This window comes from Muntiacus reevesi, chromosome 7 (genome assembly GCF_963930625.1).
Source record: "Muntiacus reevesi chromosome 7, mMunRee1.1, whole genome shotgun sequence".
NCBI classification, from domain to species: domain Eukaryota; kingdom Metazoa; phylum Chordata; class Mammalia; order Artiodactyla; family Cervidae; genus Muntiacus; species Muntiacus reevesi.
The window spans coordinates 83,803,957-83,830,473 of record NC_089255.1 but is presented as its reverse complement, the minus strand read 5'-3'; the positions used below and the strand labels follow the sequence as shown (position 1 = coordinate 83,830,473).

The window sequence follows — 26,517 nt, the reverse complement described above, 5'->3', positions numbered from 1 at the left end:
CGCCATGTAATTTCTAAGAATTGTGAGGTCTGGACAGAGTATTAGCACTCTGCACTTGGGGGCTAACCCTGGGACAGGACCTGCACTGTCATCAGTCACTGTCCTGGGAATGTGAAAGCTGTATCAGCACCGGCCTCCATTCACGACCTGGTCAACAAACACAAGTCTTTGCTTCTTTATTGGGTGTGGGAAACAGCAATGCTTCAGCAAAGACGCTCAGAGAAAACCACAGTTGGAGGGTTGGCTTGGCCCCAGACAAAAGACTGGGAAGGCCCTCCTTCTCCCACAACAGAAGGGTAATCGTGGGTGGGAAGGAGGAATCTGTGATAGACAGAACACAGACTGCAGCTTGGAAGGTCACATGGAAGCAAGATCTGGGTTCTCTTACTTGAAAGATAATACCGTTCAGAGATTAAATTCTGGGAGGTTGTGTGGTGTGTGTGTGTGTGTGTGTGTGTGTGCGCGCGTGTGTTTTAATTCCTTCCAGAGAAACACCCCTTTCAGTCTTGACTCAGGCTTCTTGGTGAGGGAGTATAACTGGATGCCTCCCTGCAGTGAAATAACTCTCTAAATTCATTTTTTTTTAATTAAGGTAGATGAAGCAGGCAAATATTAATCTCTATTTGAGCTGGTTAACATCACTTTGTACCCCCTTTTTCTCTGCTATCAGAACAGCAAACATTTTAGGCATCTTTCTCCCCGAGGGATATTTTATCCTAACTTGGATAAAGTTCCCATAATATGGCTTCTAGTTCTGGCAACTCAAGTACTGGATGGTTTATCTCCCTGAGAAGGTAAGATGGTAATCACTCATCTTTACTACAACCAGGCTGAGAGTTGCTCAATGCAAAGAGCACATTACGTGCAACCATACAATGCTGTAAAAAAGGCAGAGGGACAGTGCTGCGCTTAGTCGCTTAGTCGTGTCCAACTCTGCGACCCCATGGACTGTGTAGCCCGCCAGGCTCCTCTGTCCGTGGGGATTCTCCAGGCAAGAATACTGGAATAGGTTGCCATGCCCTCCTCCATGGGATCTTCCTGACCCAGGTATCGAACCCAGGTCTCCCGCACTGAAGGCGGATTCTTCACTGCCTAAGTCACCAGGGAAGCCGGGAGAGGGTAAGGTAGCTGTATCTATTTTGGCAAAATCAAGCTTCCAAAAGGTCTTCATCCCATCCTGTATGCAGCTCTTGGCTGTCTTCATTTCACAGCGTTTGTCAGCTGGGGCAAGTCTGAAAGCTGAGCAAGATAGAGAGTACAACTTCCGGTACTGCACCAGCAGTGGGTAATGCTAGGACCCCAACAGGGATGGGGCAGAAACCCTGAAGATGCTCTGGTTCGCATAGAGAGAGACGGATGACCTGGGCGCTGAGACAGGCCTCTGAGACGCCAAAGAGATCTGGAAGTCCGCTGGGGTTCCCTTCCATTTCTAAAACCAGTTAAGGATTTATTTCTCCTTTAGCAGCTAGGAAAGAAGGCTCTTACTAGTTCCAGTGACCTATTCCAAAGGATGTGAATACAGGTGCTTACTGGGACAGAACAATTGAGAAGAGAGGATTATTCACCAACCAACTGAAAACACTGTGCTTCAGGCAGTCCTTAAATCAGTTGTACCTACCAACATTTGAGAAACAATGCAGGCTGTTAAAAAGAGATATTCAATTACACTTACAGGCTTCAGACTTTCTGCAGCTAAGCATACAAAGATACCAACTGTGTCTCTCGGTTGATTTCTCAGTAGTATTGAGACTCTTGAACAGAGGGGTATGTTACAAATAAAGTCCTACTATGAGGCAGCAAGGTAAGGCCAGGGCTGCAGCCCATGGTCACAAAGCTACCTAGCCCTAGGACGTCACACAGACGACATTCCCTTACTAGCAGCCCCATCACCCAACTAAATGACAGTCATACATTGGGAGCGGCTTATATTCTGAGGGCAAATTTAGACTCCAATGACTGTAGACTCTGCATTGCTTTCTATTTTTCCTTCCCTCAATGCTCAGAAATATTTGGCAGACTAATGGTTTTTTTGAAACACGTTCATTAAAAAAAAGGAAAGCTGTTTAAAAAGTCATTTCGAATTCTGTTCTCTGATAACCTCTAGTAATATTTAGACTATTCTGTATATAATCACCTATTTTCTAGGCATATTATACATTATTTCTGTGGGCTTAGAAAAATTGGTATATGATATCTGATTTTTTGGAGACTTTTTTCATTCAAATATATATCTTGAGCATTTGGTTCCATATCTATAATGGTAGATATACATCACTGTTTTTAATGGCTATCTATTTTCTATTGGGCTTCCCTGGTGGCTCAGTGGTAAAGAATCTACTTGCCAATGCAGGAGACATGGGGTCAGTCCCGGGGTTGGGAAGATCCTCTACAGAAGGAAATGGCAACCCACTTCAATATTCTTGTCTGGGAAATTGCACGGATAGAGGAGCGTGTCAAGCTATAGTCCATGGGATCAGAAAAGAAGCCAGACATGACTTAGCAACTAAACAACATTTTCTATTACAGTTAATCATAATTTACTTAAGTCACCAACAGTAGAATACTATAAACTAACACAGAAGATCTATATTTGCAATTAAGGAACTAAGTTTCCAATACATGTTTAAGTGGGAAAAAGTAGGCCCCCTAAAATTTTATACTTTCATTTTGAAACCACACACACACACACACACAGAAGTTTCCACCAGTTTAATTCTCTATTTAAGAATAGTGTTGTGATAAACATCATGTTATTTATACCTTTTGATATATGCTGGATCATCTCCTTAAAATAATTTCCTGAAACAGAATAGCTAGATCAGAAGGCTGCTGTTGCTGCTACATCTTTTTTAATACATATTCTCAAATTGCCCTCTGTAAGGCTGTACCAATTATATTTCCATCAGAATGTTTGGAAGAATAACTGCCTTACCTTTCCTTGACTATTTTAAGTAAATACAACATGTCCTATGGAAAGCTGGCTCCTAATTTGTTGCTAATGCTGTTTTTCTTTTTCTCTAATGTTTATAAGACATTTATGCTTTTGGACAAACATATTATTTTTTTTTAACCATTTTATCATGGTACTATTAATCATTCTTTTTACTCTTTCTCCTCATGTCTCTCTCTAGCAATAACTTGCATATAATTTCCTTCTATCCAAATAAGTAAATACTAGTTTTTAAAAATGTATATAATTGACCAGTTCTTGCCTCCTTTGTCGAAGATAAGGTGGCCGTAGGCACGTGGATTTATCTCTGGGCTTTCTATTCTGTTCCATTAGTCTATATTTCTGTCTTTGTGCCAGTACCATACTGTCTTGATGACTGTGGCTTTGTAGTAGAGCCTGAAGTCAGGCAGGTTGATTCCTCCAGTTCCAGTCTTCTTTCTCAAGATTGCTTTGGCTATTCGAGGTTTTTTGTATTTCCATACAAATTGTGAAATTGAATCAGTTCTAATGAGATGGATGAAACTGGAGCCCATTATACAGAGTTAAGTAAGCCAGAAAGATAAAGCCCAATACAGTACACTAATACATATATATGGAATTTTAAAAGATGGTAACGATAACCCTATATGTAAAACAGAAAAAGAGACACAGATGTACAGAACAGACTTTTAGACTCTGTGGGAGAAGGCGAGGGTGGGATGTTCTGAGAGAATAGCATTGAAATAAGTATACTATCAAGGGTGAAACAGATCACCTGCCCAGGTTGGATGCTTGAGACAAGTGCTCAGGGCTGGTGCACTGGGAAGACCCAGAGGGATGTGATGGGGAGGGAGGCGGGAGGGGGGATCGGGATGGGGAACACATGTAAATCCATGGCTGATTCATGTCAATGTATGGCAAAAACCACTATAATATTGTAAAGTAATTAGCCTCCAAATAATAATAAAAAAAAAAAAGAAACTAGCATAAAAAAAAATGTAGATAATTAGTATTTTATGAGCCTTGAACTTCTAAACCACCTTCTTAAATATCATTCAAACCAATTTCTCCTTCTGGCATGAGGAGTTTAACTAAACCCAAGTTGAGATTATAATGTTATGGACATGTGCATGAATACTCAGTCGCTCCATCATGTCCAGCTTTGCAACATCGTGGACTGTAGCCTGCCAGGCTACTCTGTCCATGGGATTTTCTAGGCAAGAATACTGGAATGGGCTGCCATTTCCTTCTCCAGGCAATATTCTTGACCCAAGGATTGAACCCGCATCTCTTGAGTCTCTGCACTGGCAGGTGAATTCTTTACCACTGAGCCACCTGGGGAGTCCCAAAGATATGTACATTTAACGTTAAAAGTAATATACAATAGAAGATATGTCTGCATCTTCAGGTTCACTGAAGTCTTATTTGCAGTAGCCAAGATGTGGAAGCAATCTAAATGCCTATAAACTGATGAATGGATAAAGAAAATGTATATACATGTGACAGAGTATCATTAAGCCTTAAAAAATAAAGAAATCCTGCCATAAACTACAATAGGAGAACCTTAAGGATATTATGGTAAATGAAATAAACCATCACTAAAAGATAATATGACATGATTTAAGTGATACGAGGAATCCAAAGTAATCAAATTCACAGGAACACAAAGTAAAGTGGTGAATGTCAAGGGCTGGACAGAGGGGAAAACAGTTCAATGTGTGTAGAGTTTCAGTTATGCAAGATGAAAAGTTTAGTAATCTGTTGTACAACCACGTGCACACAGTTAAAAATACTGTACAATAAACAAAAATCTCTAAGAGGGTAAATTTATGCTACGTGTTTTTTACCGCAATGAAAAACAAAGTAATACATAACAATAAGAGCAACAAATTTTTATTGAGCTTTTATCACGGTCAGCATTGCTCTAAGTGCTTTACATATGGTATCATATGACGTTCCCAACCATTTATGGTGGGTCCCATCATCACCTCCATCTACAGAGGAAATCAGAGCACAAAAAGGTTTCATGGTCTGTCCATGATGGCAAGTCCTGGGAGGAGTCTTATTCCACGGTCCCACTACACTACATGCCTTCCTCATTTATGCCATGCTGACTCCCTTTTTATAGCAACTCCATTGAAGTTAAATCTATCTCCCTTCCAAAGCAAATCTAAAGCAAACCTAGCAACATGTCCAACTTTTACCAGATGCATTTAAAAGACAGAGATTTCACTTAACTTATTCCAAGAAGAAAGGGCTGAAAAAAATTTGTGCGTAAGCAAATCTTTGTTACTTACTTGGAAAGTTAAAGTGTGCAAGAATATGTGTGTGCATGTATAACAAATAAAGGTAATCTCAAAAGATCACCAATGACCCCAGACTGAGAGTTCAATTGGTTAAAAAAATAACTTATAACCTTACTTTCAATTGTCTCTTTTATCTTTTATATACTAGTAGTAGTTTTAGGGAATTATTTCTGTATCAGTGTCCTTGTTCTCCTAATAATGTGTTTGCCTCATATCTTCTGATGAGTAAATGAAATAATTAGATAAGGTAATCTCTATGTTCCTTTACAACATTAAATTCAGAGTTTCTAAATAGCTAACTTGCCTTTGTCTTCAAATGTATAGTTTATTTTATTTGGCTCAGAATATCACATGTTGACCTACTGTTTATCTTACATAAACTTTGCTGTCATATAGCTATTAAGTTTTTTCCTGCGGCTGCATCCATCACAGATGGATGGGGTTCTTTATGTTTAAAGATGAAGTCTTTCATCATTTCACACAAAGTAACTGCTGTGAGTCCCTCATATGCCCACAGAAAAACAGGAAAAAGCCAGAGGTCACAGAGTGAGGGGAGGGAATGAAACTGGCCACAAGGCAACTGTGGCAGAACCCACATTTTAAGGGTCGGCAGCAAACAAGGTCAACCCCAAGCAGCTGGCAGGTGAAGAGTCGTCTCTTAACATAACTACAACCAAGTGGGGTTTTGAATTTTGATTCATTGTATTGACCTTTTCTATTTGTGTGTATGGATGTATAGCAGCAGCAACAATAAAACTCGAATGCCTTATCTGACTGATGATAAATGTATAAAACAAGGAGAAAATGAAATGTCACTTACTCATGGGGAGGCAGGTAGAGTGGAAAAGGGCTTTAGAACCCTCTAACCTGGCTTGTCTATTATAACTGCAATAAAGCTAGCTGTACAACCTTGTGTAAGTTACTTACAGTTTTGGAGCATCAGTTTCCTCACTAGTGGAACGGAGATAATACTACATCTAACATACAAAACGCACTCATGATATACCTGTTTCCTTGCTCTCACCTTCCTCCTTCCAAGCAACAGCTTAGAAAACACTCTGGTAATAACCAGGGGATATCTATTACTAGTAGCAATGAATCAGCATAATGAACTGATGTCTATATTACAACAGTGCTTTAAGAATCAGATTTCTATGAAATCTATTGAAAAAGCAAGCATAATGCTAATCATGGAAAAGTGTCACCCGTGGTATTCACATCTATAGACAACTGTCATGTTTCCTGATAGTCTTCTCAAAAAAACCATCATAGAAAAAAAAAATTTAAAAGTATGACCAATAACAAAAACAGGGTTGAAAGGACAAATTGATCATTGAAGAGATAATTCCTACGTTATTAATAACAACCCACACACTGAATCTTCAAGCTTATAAACCATATTTCAAGATGCTGCAAGAACAATTACATTACTGGGCATACATCCTGAGAAAACTGTAACTCAAAAAGACACACATATGCCCCCACGTTCACTGCAGCACTATTTACAAAAGCCAGGACATGGAGGCAACCTAGATGTTCACTGACCTAAGAATGGAAAAACATGTGGTACATATACACAGTGGAATATTACTCAGCCGTAAAAAGGGACAAATTGAGTCATGTGTAGTGATGTGGATGAATCTAGAGCCTATCATACAGAGTGAAGTAAATTAGAAATAGAAAAACAAATACAGTGTATTAGTGTATATATATGAAATCTAGAAAAATAGTACTGATGAGCCTATTTGCACAGCAGGAACAGAGACCCAGATGTAGAGAAGGGACTTGTGAAACAGTGGGGGAGGGAGAGGGTGGGGCAAATGGACAGAGTGGCACTGATATATCCACACCACCACACATAGGACAGACAGCCATCGGGAAGTTGCGATGTGGCACAGGAGCTCAGCCTGGTGCTTTGTGATGGCCTGGCGGGTGGGGGAGGGGGTGGGAGGGGGCTGCATGGGGAGGGGCTGTATGTGTGCACACAACTGATTGACACCGAGGGATAGCAGAACCCAACACAACACTGCAAAGCAATTATATTCCAGTAAAAAAACAAAAAACTCAGCGATCCCTGACACTGTTCCTAAATGATAAAAGTACAACGGAAGGTAGAGTGTGGGCATTTCTAAGAATTTTAAGCTCTGGAACACCTTTTAAAGACATTCCTTTAATTAAGAATTTGAGGTAACCAGGATAACATACATTTAGTAGACCTTTTCTTTTGCAACAGTGTATCTGCCTAGCAGGAGACCAGTTAGATTACCTGAGATTAAGTTTTCAAAATAGTTTTGTAAGTGTCAATGCAAGCACCTGTTGAACATATGAACTGCAATTTAAAACGTAATAATACATCTGTGTGTACTCAGTCGTGTCCGACTCTCTGTCCATGGGATTCTCCAGGCAAGAATACTGGAGCGGGTTGTCAGTGCCTGACAGTGTCTTCCTGATCCAAGGCTCGAACCCCCATCTCTTATGTCTCCTTCACTGGCGGGCGAGTTCTTTACCACTAGAGCCACCTGGGAAGCCTGATAATATATCTAACTATTGCCTGCCTGAATATTATCAGAGACAGAGCATAGAGCGTGATAGCCAAGTGCTTCGATGCTTGAGGCTGGCAACCCTGAATTCAAAAACCCCAGCTCCTCTAATTATCTGTTACTTTTGTGAGCGTGGGAAAGCCACATACACGATGCTCTGTTTTTATAAGAGTGCAGTTGTGAAGATTCACTGTGATTATACAAATACCACTGCAGGTTGAGTGTTTGGGCACATGAAAACATCCTGAGGAATACGATCCTCATGAAAACCCACAGATATACATTATCGTCACCATGTTAGAGATGAAGAAACCAAGATTCAAGAAGGTTTAAAGAACTTGGTGAAGGCCATGGGTTCAGGTTGAAACGGGATTATCTGACTTCACAGCCTGTCCACAGTGTCTATTTCTGAACCATTGAATGCAGTTTTACATGTATTATCACGTATTTTGAATGGAGTGTCATTACAGAAGATGAGGTTAGTTTGGGCAAAATCCACTAAATTGAATGGCTCTAAGACAATCATAACCATAAACAAGCTAGATGAATTGCCAGTAAAGGTCAGAAGGGAATATAAAATTGAACAAAAGATCCCCAAACCAAATGAAAACAACACAAAGCAAAAGAGAGCAGCAGGAGGTTAGGAAGTTCAAATCAACCTGCTCCAGGAACTTAAGCACTGGCCTGAGGTTGTGCCCAGACCACCCCCTGATCCCCACGGCCAACCGTCCTCCCAGATACTCTTGTTGGAAAGACGTAGAAGACTCCCCCTGCAGAGCTGGTCTGCCTGCTGGCTCTCCCTGGGTCAGGCTGAGGAGCTAGCATGTTATTGCTGGCTGCCTGGGAAAGCCCGGGTGCCTGCTGCCTCCCCCTCCCCCACAACACAAACACACAGCGGCTGGAGGCTTGGAGAAACAGTACTCACTGCTGAAGTGGGGGTGGGGGGCGGTGTGTACGCTCAATTTTTCTAGACACATGCAATGAACTTTTAGGAGCAGAATAACAAGACTTGGCTGGGTTTATATGGGAATCCTTCCCACACCTGTGAGGCTGTGCTTACATACACACACACCGTTAGCAAAAAGCTCATTACACATGGCATTCAAGACGTCTCATTACACACGGCACTCAAGATGTTGCTGTCGTACTGAAAGACCCCTTGAAGGGAACGCTGAGCTGCCCCCGCCCTGCTTGTCTCGGGACGTTAGTCTCTACTGGCCCTCACGGAATCCAGCTTAGGTGAAATTGGGCACCTTAGGATGGGGAAGGCAGGCAGACGGAGTGGAAGAACAAGAGGAACTGAGGATGCAAGATTTTCTCCCACCCTGAGTTACTTTGCAAAGTTAAAAATTACGTCTACTAAAAATTGAAGGGCTTTGGAAACCAGTGAAAAATTAAGGCGTAGTTAAGATCCTCTCCCCCTCTCTGTTGTTAAAAGAAATTTCAGGAGTTCTGCCTCGACCATCAAAATATCCTTAATTTTTTGGCTTTTGGGGCTTTTTTTTTTTTTCAGACTGGAGTAGGTAGAGGAGAGAGTGGGAGGGCCAGAGGATGGGGGTTGGGAGCAGAGCTTTAACAAAGAATCACTTTAACAGAAACTCCTGAGTAATCGCTCTGCCCTGGGCCAAGAATAACATCAGCTCGATGTTGGCAATTAGAATCAGGTCAGTCGGGCCTCACAGCTGGTGCAGCCCTCCTTGCAGACCCCAGCAGGGAGGGCTACTCACGCTGATGTCACCAGCAGTCACCGCTGCCCAGGAAGGTCCCCCCGCTCAGCTGACAGAGTTTTTTTTTTTAATCCTTCTCCTTCAAGGGCAGGAAGCCAGTCTGAGAAGGAAGTGGGAAGCAAGGAGGGAAACCAGAGAGAAGACACACTGGGATACAACACACAGATTCATCGAACCAGCCCGAGATGGCCAAGATCCCACAGCTTCCCCAACCATCCTGGAACCCATTTTAAATGAATGACTGTGCCTAAAGCACATGAAATACTGCTTGGACCACCGCATGTGCTTATTAAGTGTCGGCCATTCTCACTAAAAGAGAGGGAGGAATCTGTGCCGTTACTTATCTCTCGTCCATCATAAAACTGGAATCCTGAGAGCGGTGGTGGCTGGGCAAAATGTACCCTGATAAGAGGAGTGAACAGGAAGTTTTCAAGTTTGGAAAACTTATTCATAAGGAAGCTGTGGTAGATGAAGTGAAAAAGATGGAAACAAAATTCCTACTAAAAAAACCTGCCTGAAGTTTTATAAGGGCAACACTAAGTTTAACAAAACCAGCCTCCCTTTCGAAAGACAGAGGACAAATAATGAAAAGGAGATACTTCTACTCTCTTTCTCTCTAGCTCAGTGGTTCTCAGAAGAAAAGTCTTAGCATCATCTGGGAATTAGAAACGGAAATTATTGAGACCCATCCCAAACCTACTGAATCAGAAATGGGGTCAGAGAAGCAACTGATGTTTTAACAGACCCTTCAAGGGGTTCTGGTGCTCAAAACCAAGGGTTTGCAAACCAGGGCTTGCAGGCCAAATCCAGCCTGCCGTGTTTTTCATTTTTTAAATAATTTTATTTATTTATTCTGTTTTTGGCTGTGCTAGGTCTTTGTTGCTGCACACGCGCTACCCCCGAGTTGCGGTGTGCAGGCTTACTGTGGTGGCTTCTCTTGCTGTGAGCAGGGCTCTAGAGCGCGCGGCTTCAGCAGTTGAGGCTCCTGGGCTCTAGAACACAGGCTCAATAGGTGTGGTGCACAGGCTGAGTTAGTTCTGCAGCATGTGGCATCTTCCTGGGTCAGAGAACGAACCCATGTCTCCTGCACTGGCAGATGGAGTCTTTACCACTGAGCTACCAGGGAAGCCCCCTGCCATCTGTTTTTGCAAAGAAAGTTTTATTGGAAAACAGCCATACTCATTCATTTACATGGTCTATGGCTATTTTCCTTGGCAGAGATGAGTAGTTACCACAGATCCTATGTACAGCTTGCAAGGCCTAAAGTACTTACCTTATGGCCATTTACAGGAAAAGCTTGCTGACCTCTGCTCTGATTCAGAACCGTGTTTTTTATAAACTGCTCATAGTTTCAATTTTATCTTATTTTGTTTATCATGTTCCCTATCAAATGACTGGATCATACCTATTTCCTTGTACCTCTGGCCCTGGAAGCCTCTGCCAATGGTTCCAGGTGACTTTCCTCTCCCAGGTCCATATTACAGGACCAGTCTTTTGTATGAGTGATTCAGTAACACGGCAATTTCTAGACTTATGATTGAAACGCTGGACAGAGATGAGGATCAAAGCTTACACTGCATGAATGATTAGAGATGCCCATTTCCAAACTCATATCCTGAATCATTTTGCCTTCCTGAAAGCTTCAAAAAACTAAGTGCAAAAAGGATAGAGAACTTCCTTTGAATGCAATGCAAGAAAGGCTGCATGATTTTTCCAACAATATTTTTAGGAGATCACTATGAAAGATACTGTCCATGTATAATAGTAGACTAGAATACAGTATAGTATGTGTGTGTATTAGTCGCTCAGTTGTGACTAACTCTTTGAGATGCCATGGACTGTAGCCCGCCAGGTTGCTCTGTCCATGGAATTCTCCAGGCCAGAATACTGGAGTGGGTTGCCATTCCCTTCTCCAGGAGATCTTCCCTGCCCAGGGATCGAACTAGGGTCTCCTGCACCGGAGGCAGATTCTTTACTGTCTGAGCCACCAAGAAGCCCCACAATACAGTGTAAGGTCCCTCTTAATGTCCTATTCCATAAACATATTTCTCTTGTGAATGAATACTAGGTAAATCAGATTTCAATTCTATCCACTGCTCTCAAACAGGAGCAGGAAATGGCAACCCACACCAGTACTCTTGCCTGGAAAATCCCATGGTCAGAGGAGCCTGGTACGCTACAGTTCGTGGGGTCGAGAAGAGCAGGACACGACTGAGCGACTTCACTTTCACTTATCTCTTTCATGCACTGGAGAAGGAAATGGCAACCCACTCCAGTGTTCTTGCCTGGAGAATCCCAGGGAAGGAGGAGCCTGGTGGGCTGCTGTCTATGGGGTCCCACAGAATCGGACACGACTGAAGCAACTTAGTAGCAGCAGCAGCAGCTCTCAAACAGGCAATTAACCAAACTGTTACTTATATCGATGGCTATCTACACTTTAGCAACTTGAATCCAAAGTATAAGAAGTTCATCAGAGAAATCATCTCTATCTAAAGGGGTTGACCCAAGGACAAACATACAGGACACATGGAGAAGGCAAGCTATGTTTCAGGCAATCATTTGGCTGTAATTTATAAAGGTCACGTCTAGTATAATCACAAGGTGAGCTAAAAGCAGAGGCTTAAAAATCTAACAGGGCTTTACTCTTTCTGTGGAGTATTTCTAAAAATCCTCTGAAATAAAGTGCTCTAAGTTAACTAAATATTCTTCATGTTAGAACATTTAATAACTTATTTGCTATTTTAGTAGTTATAAACTCTTCAAGTTAATAGAATGTAGTTTCTTTCACTCTCTCCCACAGCTCCAAACTTCACCCCTACTCATTTTTACCTAAATCAACTGTGGATTAGAAGAACAGGGGGAAAAAATAAAATGATGTTATAAACATATATAAAATTATGATAAATGATGTTCTGTTCCCTCTCCAGGAGACACGAGATTAACTCCCTTCTTGGGAGTTCTGACTTCTCCCTAAAACAGGTATTCTGACAGATTCTAAAAAACATATTTTCCATATACTTCATAGTTCAGTGAAACTAGGTCAGTATAATCCTCAGTGAAAAAAAAAATCCACACAAGAATAGCAGTACTCTGAGTTTTCAAAGGAATGTGAGTTGCTGGAAGCTAATCAAAAGAATGAGAAGGACTTAGAAATGAAGCAGTTTCTAAAAGTGAAAATCAGCAAAACTGTCTTTTTCCTCAAAACTTTCAGAGCTCTGCAATCACCTCCTTTTTTTTTTAAATCATCCACCATTTCAGGGTATGGGAGCATTAAAAGGGACCAACTGTCTAGATTCATTAGAGCCACAGATTCTACTCAAATAAGGGAAGTACGACTATGTATATTTCCACTATCCAGCATCTGATTCAGTTGGCATTCTTAAGTAATCCGAACTGCATGGGGTTCAGAAGTTTAAAAAGTTTTAGGAAATTTACACAGATTAAAAAAAAAAAAAAACCTAAAAAACCCCCCCAAACTAAGATATACTATGGGAAAAAATAAAAAATAAAAATGGAGTTGTTGCTAAGAGTGTTCTCTAAAATGAAGCTAGGAGGCCACCGAGGAAGTGGCCTGCACATCTCAGCAAGAACGGGATTTGAACCTCGACCGCTCCTTGTCTTAACACAGGCATCCAGAATATCTGCCCAGTGTTCCAGAAACTCAAGATGCTTAGGGGACCCTTATCCTCTAAGATAACTTGTGACAATCTATTTATTTATTGGTCCCCTACCCTAAAATGGCTCATAACCACCTATCCTTTAAGGACAAACTTTCCTTCCGTGCGTGTGTCAGGGTTGCACGGGACAACTCTAACCCTGTGGCTTTGGCCTTGAGCCCCTGACGCTTTCTCTTCCTGGGAATAATCTTTTGGTATTACCCAAATCTGTCTGCTGAACTGGAATGCTGAAGACCCTGAGTGAAGCTCTAGGGAATTCCCTGGGGTGGGGTGGGGGGGGGGGGGTGTCCACTGATTGAATCTCCCTGCTTTCACTGCCATCTCTGATCAGGGAACTAAGATCCCCAACAAGCCAGGCAGTGCAGCCAAAATGGGAGGAAAAAAAAGAAGTTCAAAAACTGGCCTAAATGTCTCTGCTATCCCAGCATCATTTTTATCTATTAACTTTGGCTGCAGTGGGTCTCCATCGCAGCACACAGGCGTCTTGTGTTGTGGTGATGAGGTTCTCTAGTTGTGGCACAGGGCTGTCCAGTAGGCTTAGGTGCTCCACAGGAGGTAGGATCTTGGTTCCCCGACCAGGGATCAAATCCACATCCCCGACAATGGAAAGTGGATTTTTCACCGACAGACCAGAGAAGTCCTCCACAGAGACTGTTTAAATGAGGAAATTCCCACATGACAGAGGGTAGTGGGATGACGCTGTATTCCAGCTTTACAGATAAGAACTCAGAACTTTCCTCCAGTAAAAAACGACTTCACAAATGCCCGCACTTATGATTTCTTGATTACAAAGAATTAACATAATATACGGGCTTCCCTGGTGACTCAGACAGTAAAGAATCCACTTGCAATGTGGGAGATCTGGGTTCGATCCCTGAATTGCGAAGATCCCCTGGAAGAGGGCATGGCAACCCACTCCAGTATTCTTGCCTGGAGAGTCCTCATGGGCAGAGGAGCCTGGTGGGCTACAGTCCAGCAAAGAGCTGGACATGAATGAGTGACTAAACACCATATAATATACAGATTACACTACCACAGATAAAGATTTTCAAGTGATGAATGATACTGAAAAAAATAAAAATTCCTATGGACCTGGATGGTAGTTGAAAAGACAATAAAGATAGCATAATAATTGTTTTATTAGAAGAAAAAGAAAACTTTGGGAATGTTACGTTTGAGTGAACACTAATTTTGCACAAATTAATGCACACTACATAGTACATTTTTATAAGAGCAAATGACAAGAGATTAAGACAATATATTTCTTCACATAAATATCAGGGAAGCTCACAGAACCAGTATGGATTCATCCAAGCAGAATATGAAAAACAGGGTGAAGAAAAGTGAAAGTCATTCAGTCATGTCCAACTCTTTGCTACCCCGTGGACTATAGAGTCCTTGGAATTCTCTAGGCCAGAATACTAGAGTGAGTAGCCATCCCCTTCTCCAGCGGGCCTTCCCAACCCACGATTGAACCAGGGTCTCCTGCACTGCAGGCGGCTTCTTTACCAGCTGAGCCACAAGGGATGTCCATGATACCAGGGGAAAATGTGGTAACTGATTCTAATGGTAATCCCAAATCATCAGGAAAAATTTAAGTCTTCACGACCTGATTTTTTGTGTGTGAAGTCATCCTTTCTCTGTAATTGGGGCCACACTGATACATTAGTGCAATATACTTACATAATTTCCTTACTCGATATACTCAGAAGTTTGTCATTATAGACAGTGAGTAGGGAATCAATATTTCAGTAGCATGTAAGTTCCACTGCAATCAGAACTTTTGTGTCTATTGTCACATCTTTGCGTACAAACTGTTAAACCAGAAGACCAACAACCTAACAAGACCATTTCCTGTAAGAACTTGAATGCTATTCATTTCTTGAAAATCTTGACAGGCCATGAAGGAGTAATGTGTGCTTTTATAGACCAAAAAATTATTTTAAAACGCTGGCTTTTGGGTATTTGGGAATTAGATCCTTTGGGAAGTCATTGAATAAGATCAGGCAACAGAAAGGGTAAATATTACAAAAGAGATTTTTGTGCTGAAACTCTGAAATGAAGGAAAGGATGTTAAAACTGGTTCAGCATCAGCTTTGGACAAAGTCAATGGATGGCGTCAGAACATCACTTCCCTGTTTGTAGGTTTCCCCGTGAACCAACCATTCAAGCCACGGTGGCACTGCTAAACTTTTGAGAGACTATTTCCACACTTCTCATGCATTTATTAAACCAACAGAAGGAAGATACTAGCACATGGAAAAGCCTTATTTTGCATTACCTGGTGCCGCGCTCGGCTCTGGTCCAGAAGCTGCCGGGACTGAAGCTTTTGCTGCTCCAGCTGCTGCAGGGCAAAGTGTAGCTGGTAGCTGCCTGCCGTGGGGTGGTACTTGTGCTGGGGGACCACCCCTGTCGCCTTGCTGTACGCGTTGTTCTCTACCTCTCCCTCCCAGGCAAAGCCACCTGTCTGGAGGCTCCTGAAAAGAAAGCAGATTTCTTAGAGTGGTGGTTGTGTGAACAATGAAGGCAAGGAGAGAAACACCTCTGCTATTTTTCCTTGATAGAACTGAACATAGCCTGGAATTACAAATCTGACTTGCCTACCAAACCGCAGCCCAATGAAGACACAGGTGGGCGACTCTGCTTTCCATTCTATTCGCAGTGCTTGTCTTAAGCGTTGGCATGGGCTGTTAAATAATTAAAATAGCCATTTTCACTCCCCTGTAAGGAAATGGCAATCCACTCCAGTACTCTTGCCTGGAAAATTCCATGGACAGAGGAGCCTTGTAGACTACAGTCCATGGGGTCGCAAAGAGTCGGACACGATTGAGTGACTTCACTTCTAATGGCCAAAAGAACCCCTCAAGTGGAGCCTTGAGAGCTTCAAATGCAGGAGGGCAAGTTACTTTACGGCGACAACAGAAGCACAATCATCCTAACAGTGACTTCAAAAGCATATGGGTGAATGATACAAGATTGTTGGTTTTCCTTAGCCACCTATCACAACATATCTGCTTATATCTCATATCACGGGACAGCATAACTGGTGTGAGAAGATACATTTTTTTCTTATTCTGAATTCATCTCATCTGGGTTCCCGGCCACACTGACATTTAGCTTGCACATATTTAAGACATTATTGCTAGATGAAATAAGCCAGCCAGAAAAGGACAAATATTGCATGATCTGTCTTACATTAGTCAAATTCATGCAGACAGAAAGTTGAATAGTGGTTGTCTGGAGCTGGGGAGACAGGGGTGGGGAAGATGTTGTTTAATGCGTATTGTGTTTTAGCTTGGGATGATGACAAAGCTTTGGAGGTGGATGGCAGTGATTGTTGCACAATGTTGTGAAAAAGTGAAAGTGTGAAAGTGTTAGTCCCTCAGTCGTGTCTGACTCTGCTACCCCATGGATTGTAGCCTGCCAGTCTCCTCTCTCCATGGAATTCTCCAGGCCAGAATACTGGAGTGGGTTGCCACTTCCTTTTCCAGGGGATCTTCTTGACCCAGGGATCAAAACTGTGTCTCCTGCATTGCAGGCAGACTCTTTACCACCTGAGCCATCAGGGAAGCACAATACTGCAAATGTACTAAATGCCATTCAACTGTGCACTTAAAAGTAGCAAATTTTATTATATGTATTATTTTACTCCAGTTTTGTTTTTTTTTTAAGGTCTCCATTTATTTTTAGAACAGTCTTATTTGTAAATCCTTCCATCTCCTTAACACTTTTGGCTATTCAACTCTGAACCATCTTTAACTATCCAGTATTTTTTTTTTTCTTTTCCTTTTAGAATTACAGTGACCAGAAAACTGTACACAGAAGAAACATGAAGAGCCTCATGGTGAGGTACCTTATCCCAAAACCTTGGTGAATGGGGCTTAGAGAAATAAAACAGTGCCTAATTCAAGAAACCTATTCATAGTGATTTAAATCATCATGTTATTCTTTCCTTTGTAAATATCCTTTGCTGTTAATGGTCATTTCAGTGGCAGAGATGCAACAACACTGGGGTGAGTTGACGCAGATCTTCCTGAGTCCTGACCTACCGGCCACCCGGTTATTAACAGTCTGGGTCCCGGTGACCCCAACAGAGCTCTGGGTGGGTGGTGGGTGGTGGGTGGGAAGCAAAGTGGGTTGTCTGCCAAGGCCAGAAGCCCACACTCCTCTCTTGCTGGGGACCTCTCTTTTCCTCTCTCATAGCGTGGTCATTCCGGGTCTCCGCTTTGGTTTCCCTACCCCTCAAAGACATTCCAGACACCTTGTTAAGGGAAAGTCTGTGTAGTGTATTCTGAAGTCCATGGATGAAAGGTTTTCTACTTGCGTAATCTCACCTCTGATATGTCACATCCCTTGCACACCTCCCTCCCACAGTTTGGCTCCCACAGGGCAGCTGCACAATCACGCACTTTCAGCTACTTTTCCTGGAGAACAGCACCAGAAAGCTCAGAGCTTACTTATTATTAGCTTTCTTTCTTTTTTTTTTTTGACATTTGATCTTCCTGATCCCTCCTGAATTGCCTCAAGGTACTAGTTGCTAGACACGATCTTCCCTAAGGGGCTTCTGGAGATGTGGAGAAATGTGGAGACCAATGATCGTGCGTAAATAAAAACTCCAGTATGTGGATAAAATGTTAATGTTATTCACAAAGCAAAGTATTGAGTGGGAGTCAAACAGGAGTTCCAGAGTTTGGAAGGGAGGGGCCAGAGGAAAGGACTATCTCTCTTCTTAGTAGGGGAAGAGAAAAGCTTACTAAAGAAGATACGGGAACTGAGGGAGCTCTGAGTGGAAGGGAGGGCAATGGAGGAAGGCATCCAGGTATGACGAAAAGCAGGAGCAAGCCAATCCAGTGAACAGAGGGGAAGAGACAAATGACGCTGCAGGAACTGCCTGCTGAATAACTGAGCTCCCCATGCCAATTAAGGCAGGAATCTGAATCTAGAATGAAATTATCACTTATGATAATTGGACCAAAGGCCAGACAATTCATCGGTTGTGATTCTGCTTCCACTCCTGGTCTGCTGGTTACAGCAGGTTCTAGCCACAAGAAGCAGTCCAGACTCAGGGATTCAATACTAAAGGGTTTATATAACAATATAGCTTGTATTTCAGAATTCATCTTATGGGCTAGATAAATTGTTTTTATTTTCTAAAAACTGTTTTAGGGTCTTCTCTGGTGGTCCAGTGGCTAAGACTCTATTCTCCCAAAGTAGGGGCCCAGGGTTCAATCCCTGGTCAGAGAACTAGATCCCACATGCCACAACTAAGAGTTGGTACACTACAATTAAGATTCTATATGTCACAATAAAGATCGAAGATTCTGCATGCCGAAACTAAGACCTGGGGCAGCCAGATAAACAGACAGATAAATAAAATATGAAAAAAAAATCGGTAACAGCTGGTTATGCCTGGAACCAGTGCTGTTATTATTATAAAAACTGCTTTAATAACAAATATTCCTAGCAGGCATTGACTTTAATGTCTTCTTGTAACCAGAGAGTCTTATTTGGAGATGACCAGGGACACAGTCTCAGATGTATGGACATGAAGCAAGTGTCTGTCAGTGTATAAGGGGCAGGACAGTAGGTAAGAGAAGATCAGATGAGGGCCTTTGGATAAGAGAAGCCTTATCCATCCGACTGCACACACATTGGGCTGCAACGACATTAACTTTTAAAGTGAAGGCTGTTTTTAATCTCATCAATAACATAAGCACAGTCTCCAACTCACAAAAAGAAGTTTCTGCAGTAAGTAGAGGTTTTTGCCAGAGAGGAAGGCGTTTTCACAGTGCAGCACCGGGTGTGTGTACGAGTGCTCCTCGGGGTAAGGCAGTGTTGTGAAGACCACGAGAGACCTGCCTGCTTTGAATGCTAGTGGGTGCTACTCAGACCACGGCGTCTCACAGTTAAAGCACAAGACTTCGGGGTCTGCAATATGCAAGTGTTGTCATCACTGACATGGAGGATGCCAGCTACACTGTCACTTGGTTTTGTCCCAAATGAGATTATATATCTACATAGTCCCTTCCATGGCAGCTACAAGTTTCTCAAATACATTTCCTCAGTTCAGTTCAGTCCAGTTGCTCAGTCATGTCCAGCTCTTTGCGACCCCCTGAACCCCAGCACGCCAGGCCTCCCTGGCCATCACCATCTCCTGGAGTCCACCCAAACCCATGTCCATCAAGTTGGTGATGCCACCCAACCATATCATCCTCCGTCGTCCCCTTCTCCTCCTGCCCTCAATCTTTCCCAGCATCAGGCTCTTTTCAAACGAGTCAGCTCTTTGCATCAGGTGGCCAAAGTATTGGAGTTTCAGCTTCAACATCAGTCATTCCAATGAACACCTACTTCCACCAAAATTTTGAGATTCAGTTATTCTCTAAGGTTCAGTTTTTATGTTATTCTTTGCTCAATACTAAAATATTATACACATTCCCTATAACTTCCTTATACTTTTATGTTATAGAGTAGGATAGACAGAGTTAAACGAGTTAGCTGTGAGAATGCTCTGTTGAACATTCGATTCGAATTAAGAGATTCAAAGTGAACTATGCTGTATTTTGCCCTGACCACCTATGTAGCTAACAGCCAACAATACAGCAAATTTCCCTAAACCATGTTTTCTTTTATTAGCCTAGTCATTTAGAAGGTTGTCTCTCTTACTTTCTTTAATACACTGTAGCACTGCAGGACTAAATGTTTCTCACCATCACTCCCTTCCTGCAGCATGCCCCACCCCTCCAACTTCTGGCCAAAAGGGCTGTATCTTTCCCTTTGGTTTAATGTCTGTTCCATCAAATGGATGCTGGTTGTCAGGACCTCAGAAGAAACTGGTAAAATACACAGGTCTTTAGCAAAGCAAAATCTCCTGAGCAGGCTGTTGCCCTCTTCATAAAGATATGCCTTCAGTGTCACGATTTCCCAGGAATAATATGATGTCTCAAAAGAGTATACAGGGTAGGGATGAAATGGAGGAACTCGACAGTTGTACAAACAGTGTGATTCCGCAGTCCACTTCCCCAGTTCCTTCCACCCAATCCAAACAAAACCTGAGCAACCGTGTACAAGGACGCCTCTGTCCTCTTGAGGATGTTGGCAAGTGTGCTTTCGTCTGTCCTGATAATGGGAGTGGGGGACTACTGACATTTAATAGGTAGAGGTCAAGGGTGCTAAATGCCCAAAAATATCAGGGAAGAGTCAGCCCTGTGCTGGGAAATTATGCCACTAATGCTTCTAATGAGAAACAATGTTAAGACTGAAGGAGGTGCTTTCTGGAAAGAATCTTACTATTTCTTCACAAGAAAGAATATCTACCCACTTCCATGACATTATGCCCACTATAGACAGTGGAATATCTATCTATGGAATGTACAGATATTCAAGGACAGCAGAGGCTACATTCTCTTTGCCTATACATTTTCAATCTCAAACAAAGTAGTCGTGGGACACAGTAAGTGCTGGAAAGGTGCTGCAAATGCCAAAAATCCTAGCAATGAAGGAAGAGCTCGCACAAGCTGTCCCAAAGCAGTGCTGGGCAGGGACTTCCCTGGTGGTCCAATGGCTAAGACTCTGCACTCCCAGTGCTGGGGGCCCAGGTTCAACCCCTGATCAGGGAAAGAGATCCCACATGCTGCAACTAAGAGTTCACAGGCTCCAACTAAAGATCCTATGTGTCACAACTAAGACTGGTGGGGCCAAATAAATAAATATATTAAAATGAACAGTTAGAAAACAAAGCGGTGCTGGACAGAATAAGGATGCTACATGATCAGAGAGGCATTACAAATAGTGGTGGGGAACCCCCTTGGCTATGGGGGTTATTTTCAAGGGCAAAATTGGTGTGATTCTGCATGGAATGGTGTGTGTCCCATTCCTGATCCTTCCCAGGGCAGTTGGGGTTGGGTCATATTCACAAAGACCAGATGGATAAGAAGAGAAGAGACAGGGCACACTACTCTGGCTTTTATTACATCCAACTTCTCTACGGTTTATTATTCTTAAACTTCAATCTGTAAAATGGGGATATGATAATAGTACCTATTAACATTTCATAGGGTTATCATGCAGATTAAAGAGCTAAGACAAGTGAAAGTATAGGCACACAGGAAGAGTTCCAAAAATATATCACCACTATGACTACTACCACTATAATTATTCTTCTCCCTCCTAAACAATTCCATTTCCCTGCTGCCCTATAGTTCTTTGAGGTATTATAGTATATAGAAACATAAATTTCATCATTTTCCACCAGAGGATTCTGTGTTACAAATAGCACAATCTAGTTATGAGTATTCATTGTGAGGTCAAAAGTGCTCCAAGTTATTAATACTAAAAAGGAAAGCCTTGATGTACAGTGCATCCAAAGGATTATTATAATTGTATTGTAATTCCTTATGTTGAGGACTGAGACAAGTTATTTGGGGAGGGATGGATCCATCTCCTCTTCAATCCACTAAATAGTGAAGGTGGGAAACTTGCCTAGTGGTCCAGTGGCTAGGACTGCATGCTCCTGATGCAGGGGGCCTGGGTTCGATCCCTCGTCGGGGAACTGGATCCCACATGCTACAAAACTAAAACCTGGTGCAGCCAATAAACAAATAAAAATACTTAAAAAAAAATAGTGAAGAGGGCACCTATATAATCTACCCTTTTAAGTAGTCAGATTTTTGCTCAAACCTACTTTCTGATCCCGCATCAAAGCCAGTCATCTCAGAGACTGAGAGTGTGATCTACAAGCAGCCATCAGTCTACCTTCTACTCTTCATTGGTGATCTCAAACAGAGGACTTTCTGTTTATACTGCCTGTTTCCGTCCTAACATTCTCCCCAGTTTTCTAATATGGTTTCCATCCATGTAAATATAATGGCTTCCTTTTTCTATTCTAGATGGTGGTCAAGGGAGAGCAAAAGTGAACTGGAGAGGCCTCTGGGGCTCCTTAAAACTCATGATCCCAAAGGGGAGTCCTACCCTCCACTTTCAGAAATAATGAAATAACTCTCTATTTTATCATAGCTCCTGCATTCAGCATCTTGGATATAACCTCTCTTGTAAACAAATGAAAGGTAAAAAAACAGAAAACATTTAAAAGTTTCTGATGGACTTCTGCTTCTGAGCAAGTAGAAAGTCACTTATACCTTGACAAAAATAATAAGCTCAATACACTGCTAAATTATACTTATTTCAAAACCAATAAAATGCTGAGGATCAGTAAATGTAAATGAATATAACCACAGGAAGTGACAAGCTCTTCGATTTTAGACAGGATGGTCCCTGGGAGGAGGAAGAATGGAAAGTGGCAAAGATGGGACCTATGGCTCTACCAGCTCAACTTCTGACAAGCTTGTAACACCTGCATGTGGTATGTTATTTTAGAAGCCCTGGCCACAGAATGAATCTGTACCCACCTATCAATTCTTTCATCAGTTTCATGGGGACACAGAAGGCTTGGGAGGGGTGGTGGTGTGTGCAAGGACTGATTAAAGCCCCTTTCAGAGAAATGATGGATATTATTCTTTGACCTTGACCTAAACTCAACAAGTAGTATAGTCTAATAGTTAGTAATGTAGAATCTGAGACCAAATCAATGAGCTTTCCATTAGTCTGTTGCTCTATCTAGCATTTTGAATGGATTTTTTATTTATACAAGATTTTTGTAATATACAGCATTAACCTTTAGAAATACTGGCTCATAGAGTTATGCAGACCTTCCAAATGTAGACATATTTCATTACACAATATTAAAAAAACTATATTTGTTAGTATCACTCCAATCTCACCAAAAAAAGTCTTTAAGTTTTAGGAAGGTGTCATATTCATAGTGCTCAATATCAGTTTTTCAGAATTCTTTGCACAAAAAGATCTTACTGGTGATCCCATTCTGCCCCCCAAACCAGCCAGAGGTGAAACATATCTAAAGTTACAACAAAGTTCAGACCTGGCTTAATTATCAAATTAGCTAACCCCTTCTCCCTCTGCCTCCTTTCCATACATTGGAAACCTGAGAAAAAGATGAGCATGTTTTTTTTGGGGGGGTGAGGTATAAATATTATTTACTTACACCTATGGTTTTACCTAAAATGTCCAGCATACAATTAATAATTATAAAAGGCATACAGAAGCAAGAAAACATGACCTGTGAGAGAAAAGAATTAGTAGAAGGACATAGAGAGGTGGTACAGATGTTGGACTTAGCAGACATGAATTTCAAAATAACAATTACAAATATGCAAGAGTATTGTGTAAAAGATGGGCAACAGACATGGACTTCAAAATAACAATTACGAATATGCAAGAGTATTGTGTAAAAGATGGGCAACACCTATAAACAGATGGAGGATTTCAATAGAGAGATGAAATCTGTTAAAAAAAAAAAAAAAGAACTGAACAAGAATCCTAGAAATGAAAAAAATATAAAATCAGAGATGAGGAGTGCATTTGAAATGTTTAACAGCAGACTGGACACAGTAGAGGAGAGTAATGTGCACAAAATTGAAATCCCAGTAGTTGAGGATACAGGATGGGACAGGAGAAATATTTAAAGAGATTAGGGCTGGGAATTTCCAAAACTGATGGTAGACATTAACCTACAGACCTAAGCAGTTCAAAAAACCCCCAAGCAGAATACACACAAAGAAGCCCATACCCAGGCAGATCATAGTCAAATTGCTGAAACAAATCTTAAAAGCAGCCAAGGTGGTGAGGTGCTTGGTGGTAGTAGTATTATTACATACAAGGGAACAACAATGCAAATGACTAGATGATTTATTAAAAAATGACAGCCAGAAATGTTTAGTTATCTTTAAAGTGCTGAAAGGAAAACAAAAATTACAAACTGCCAACCTAGACTTAAACATTTATACAACACTCTCAATCAATTCAATTTATTTGGTAATTATGGAAAACTATACCCAACAACTTCAGAATGTGTATTCACGTACATGTGGAACATACACCAAGACAGTCTAAATGCTGGGTCATAAAACAAATCTGAATAAAAAGGAAAAGAAGAAAACCACGTAGAGTATACTCTAACCAGAATGGTATTAAGAATCACTTAGCAACACACACACACACACACACACACACACACACACACACACACACACACACACACACAATCAATTAGCAAAAAGATATCTAGAAAATTCCCAAATATTTGGAAATTAAATAGCATACTTTAAATAACCTATGGATCAGAGAAGAAATCACAAGAGAAATTAGGAAATGTACTGAACTGAATAGTAATGAAAACACAACCAAACAAAATTTGAATTGCAGTGAAAAGAGTCCTTAAATAGAAATGTATAGTATTAATACTATACTGATTTTACACATTGATATGTAATGTAAAATCAAAGTCCTAAGTTGCCTCTTTAAGAAGCTAGAAAAATAAAGCAAGTTAAACACAAAGTAGAAGAATAAAAAATAATAAGAGCAGAAGTTAATAAAGTAATTAAACAAGGAAGCCATTAGACTGAGGTGGCATTAATGCCTTGGCAGTCAACGTAAGCAAACCAAAACCCACACTGGAGTCAATGCACTGACATTTGAGAAAATGCATTTAAGAACAACCAATCACAAACAGCCAAGTAGTCTTTTTCCAAGTAAGGCAACCACTTAAGCTATAGCCAGATAATTTGCTTACTCTGCTTAAGAGTCAGCTCTGTTACAAAAAAAAAAAAAAAATAAAAGAGTTTTCCCCTTAGTCTCTGCCAGTGGAGCACTCCAAACCATTTTCAGTTTGAGTGAAAGTATGTTAGTAGCCCAGTCGTGTCTGACTCTTTGTGACCCCATGGACTGTAGCCCACCAGGCTCCTCTGTCCATGGGGTTCTCCAGGCAAGAATACTGGAGGGGGCTGCTATGCGCTCCTCCAGGGGATCTTCCCAGCCCAGAGATCAAACTGAGGCCTCCTGCATTCTAGGCAGATTCTTCACCATCTGAACCACCAGGGAAGTCCATTTCAGTTCGGTGCTGCCCAATTAAATTCAATGTTTGTTCAGATGAACTCTTTGAAAATTTATTAATAATGTACTTTTAATACAATGAAATAGAAAATGGGCAAATAGAAAATACCAACAAAATCAAAAGTTGCCTATATGAAAAGAACTGAAAATTGATATCCAAGCAATCATAAGGGAAAAATACATATATTATTAACATCAGGAATAAGGAAGGGGAACATCATAGAGAGAATACAGATATCAAAAGTATAAGGCGATATTATGAACAACTCTATCAAACATTCAACGACTTAAACTGAAAAAAATCCTTTTTGAAAGGGACATAATGAGAGAAAATCTAAATATATAAATTTGACTTGTAGTCAAAAAACTTCCTAACAAAGAGAACTTCAAGTTCAGATGGTGTCAATGAATTCTATCAAACATTTAAAGAAGAAATAATTTCAGTCTTTCACAAAATCTTTCAGTGAAGACAAGGGAAAACTTTCCAACACATTTTATGATGTTAACCTCTCTCTGATATAAAAAAAACTTGACAAAAACATGAAAAGAAAATTACAGACCTATATGCTGGATGAACATACACACACAAAGTTTTAATAAAATATTAGCAATTATAATCAATCTATCTGTCTCATATACAGGATATATATTATGACCAAGTGGTATTTACCGCAAGAGTGATTTAAGGTTTAAAAAAAAATTAATCATATAATTTACCACATTAAGAAAATAAAGAAGAAAAATCATATGAGAATGTCAAAATTCACTGGACAAAATTTATTTATTAAGAAAATAAAGAAGAAAATTCATATGAGAATGTCAAAATGCACTGGACAAAATTTATTCATGTCTATTCACGACAGAAACTCTCAATAAACTAGGAACAGAAAGAAAGTTGTTCAATCTAATAAAGGATCTTTATGAAAAACCTATAGCTAACATGAGACTTATTGGTGGAGCACTGAGCATTTTTTCTCCAAGATCAGGAATAAAAGAAAAAATGTTTGTTTTCACCACTTCTATACAAAATTAGTAATGTAAGACCCAGTCAGTGTCATAAGAAAAATTAAAAATGACTTTATTTACAGATATGTTTGCTTACACAGAAAACTACAACTTTTATAAAAACACTGCACTGGAAGAACTAATAAAGTCAGCAAAGCAGCAGAAATTAAGGTCCATTAACAAAATACAATCATTTTTATATGCTAGTCATACACAATTGAAATTTCAATGTAATTATTGAAAATGAAACTTTAAAAAGTAATATAATTTACAATACCATAAAAATATGCCAAATATCTCAAAATGAAGATACTGGAAAATGTATAAGGTTTATACATTGATTCTATGACCATTAATGAGAAATCTTAC

General features: G+C 40.8%; 1 protein-coding gene and 1 non-coding gene across 12 annotated transcripts in view; one reads left to right on the top strand and one right to left on the bottom strand.

Annotated features, from left to right (window-relative positions):
- The window catches only part of TTLL5 (tubulin tyrosine ligase like 5), a 404,612-nt gene that overhangs the window by 81,756 nt on the left and 296,339 nt on the right, over nucleotides 1-26,517 (bottom strand). For all 11 annotated transcript variants that reach the window (XM_065940163.1, XM_065940162.1, XM_065940173.1 and 8 more), the window contains one exon: nucleotides 15,461-15,656. In XM_065940163.1, coding sequence (XP_065796235.1) covers nucleotides 15,461-15,656 — 196 coding nt within the window. The remainder of the gene's footprint in view (nucleotides 1-15,460; nucleotides 15,657-26,517) is intronic.
- TRNAG-CCC (transfer RNA glycine (anticodon CCC)) lies at nucleotides 18,351-18,423 on the top strand. The gene has a single exon. It is a non-coding gene; the product is annotated as a tRNA-Gly (tRNA).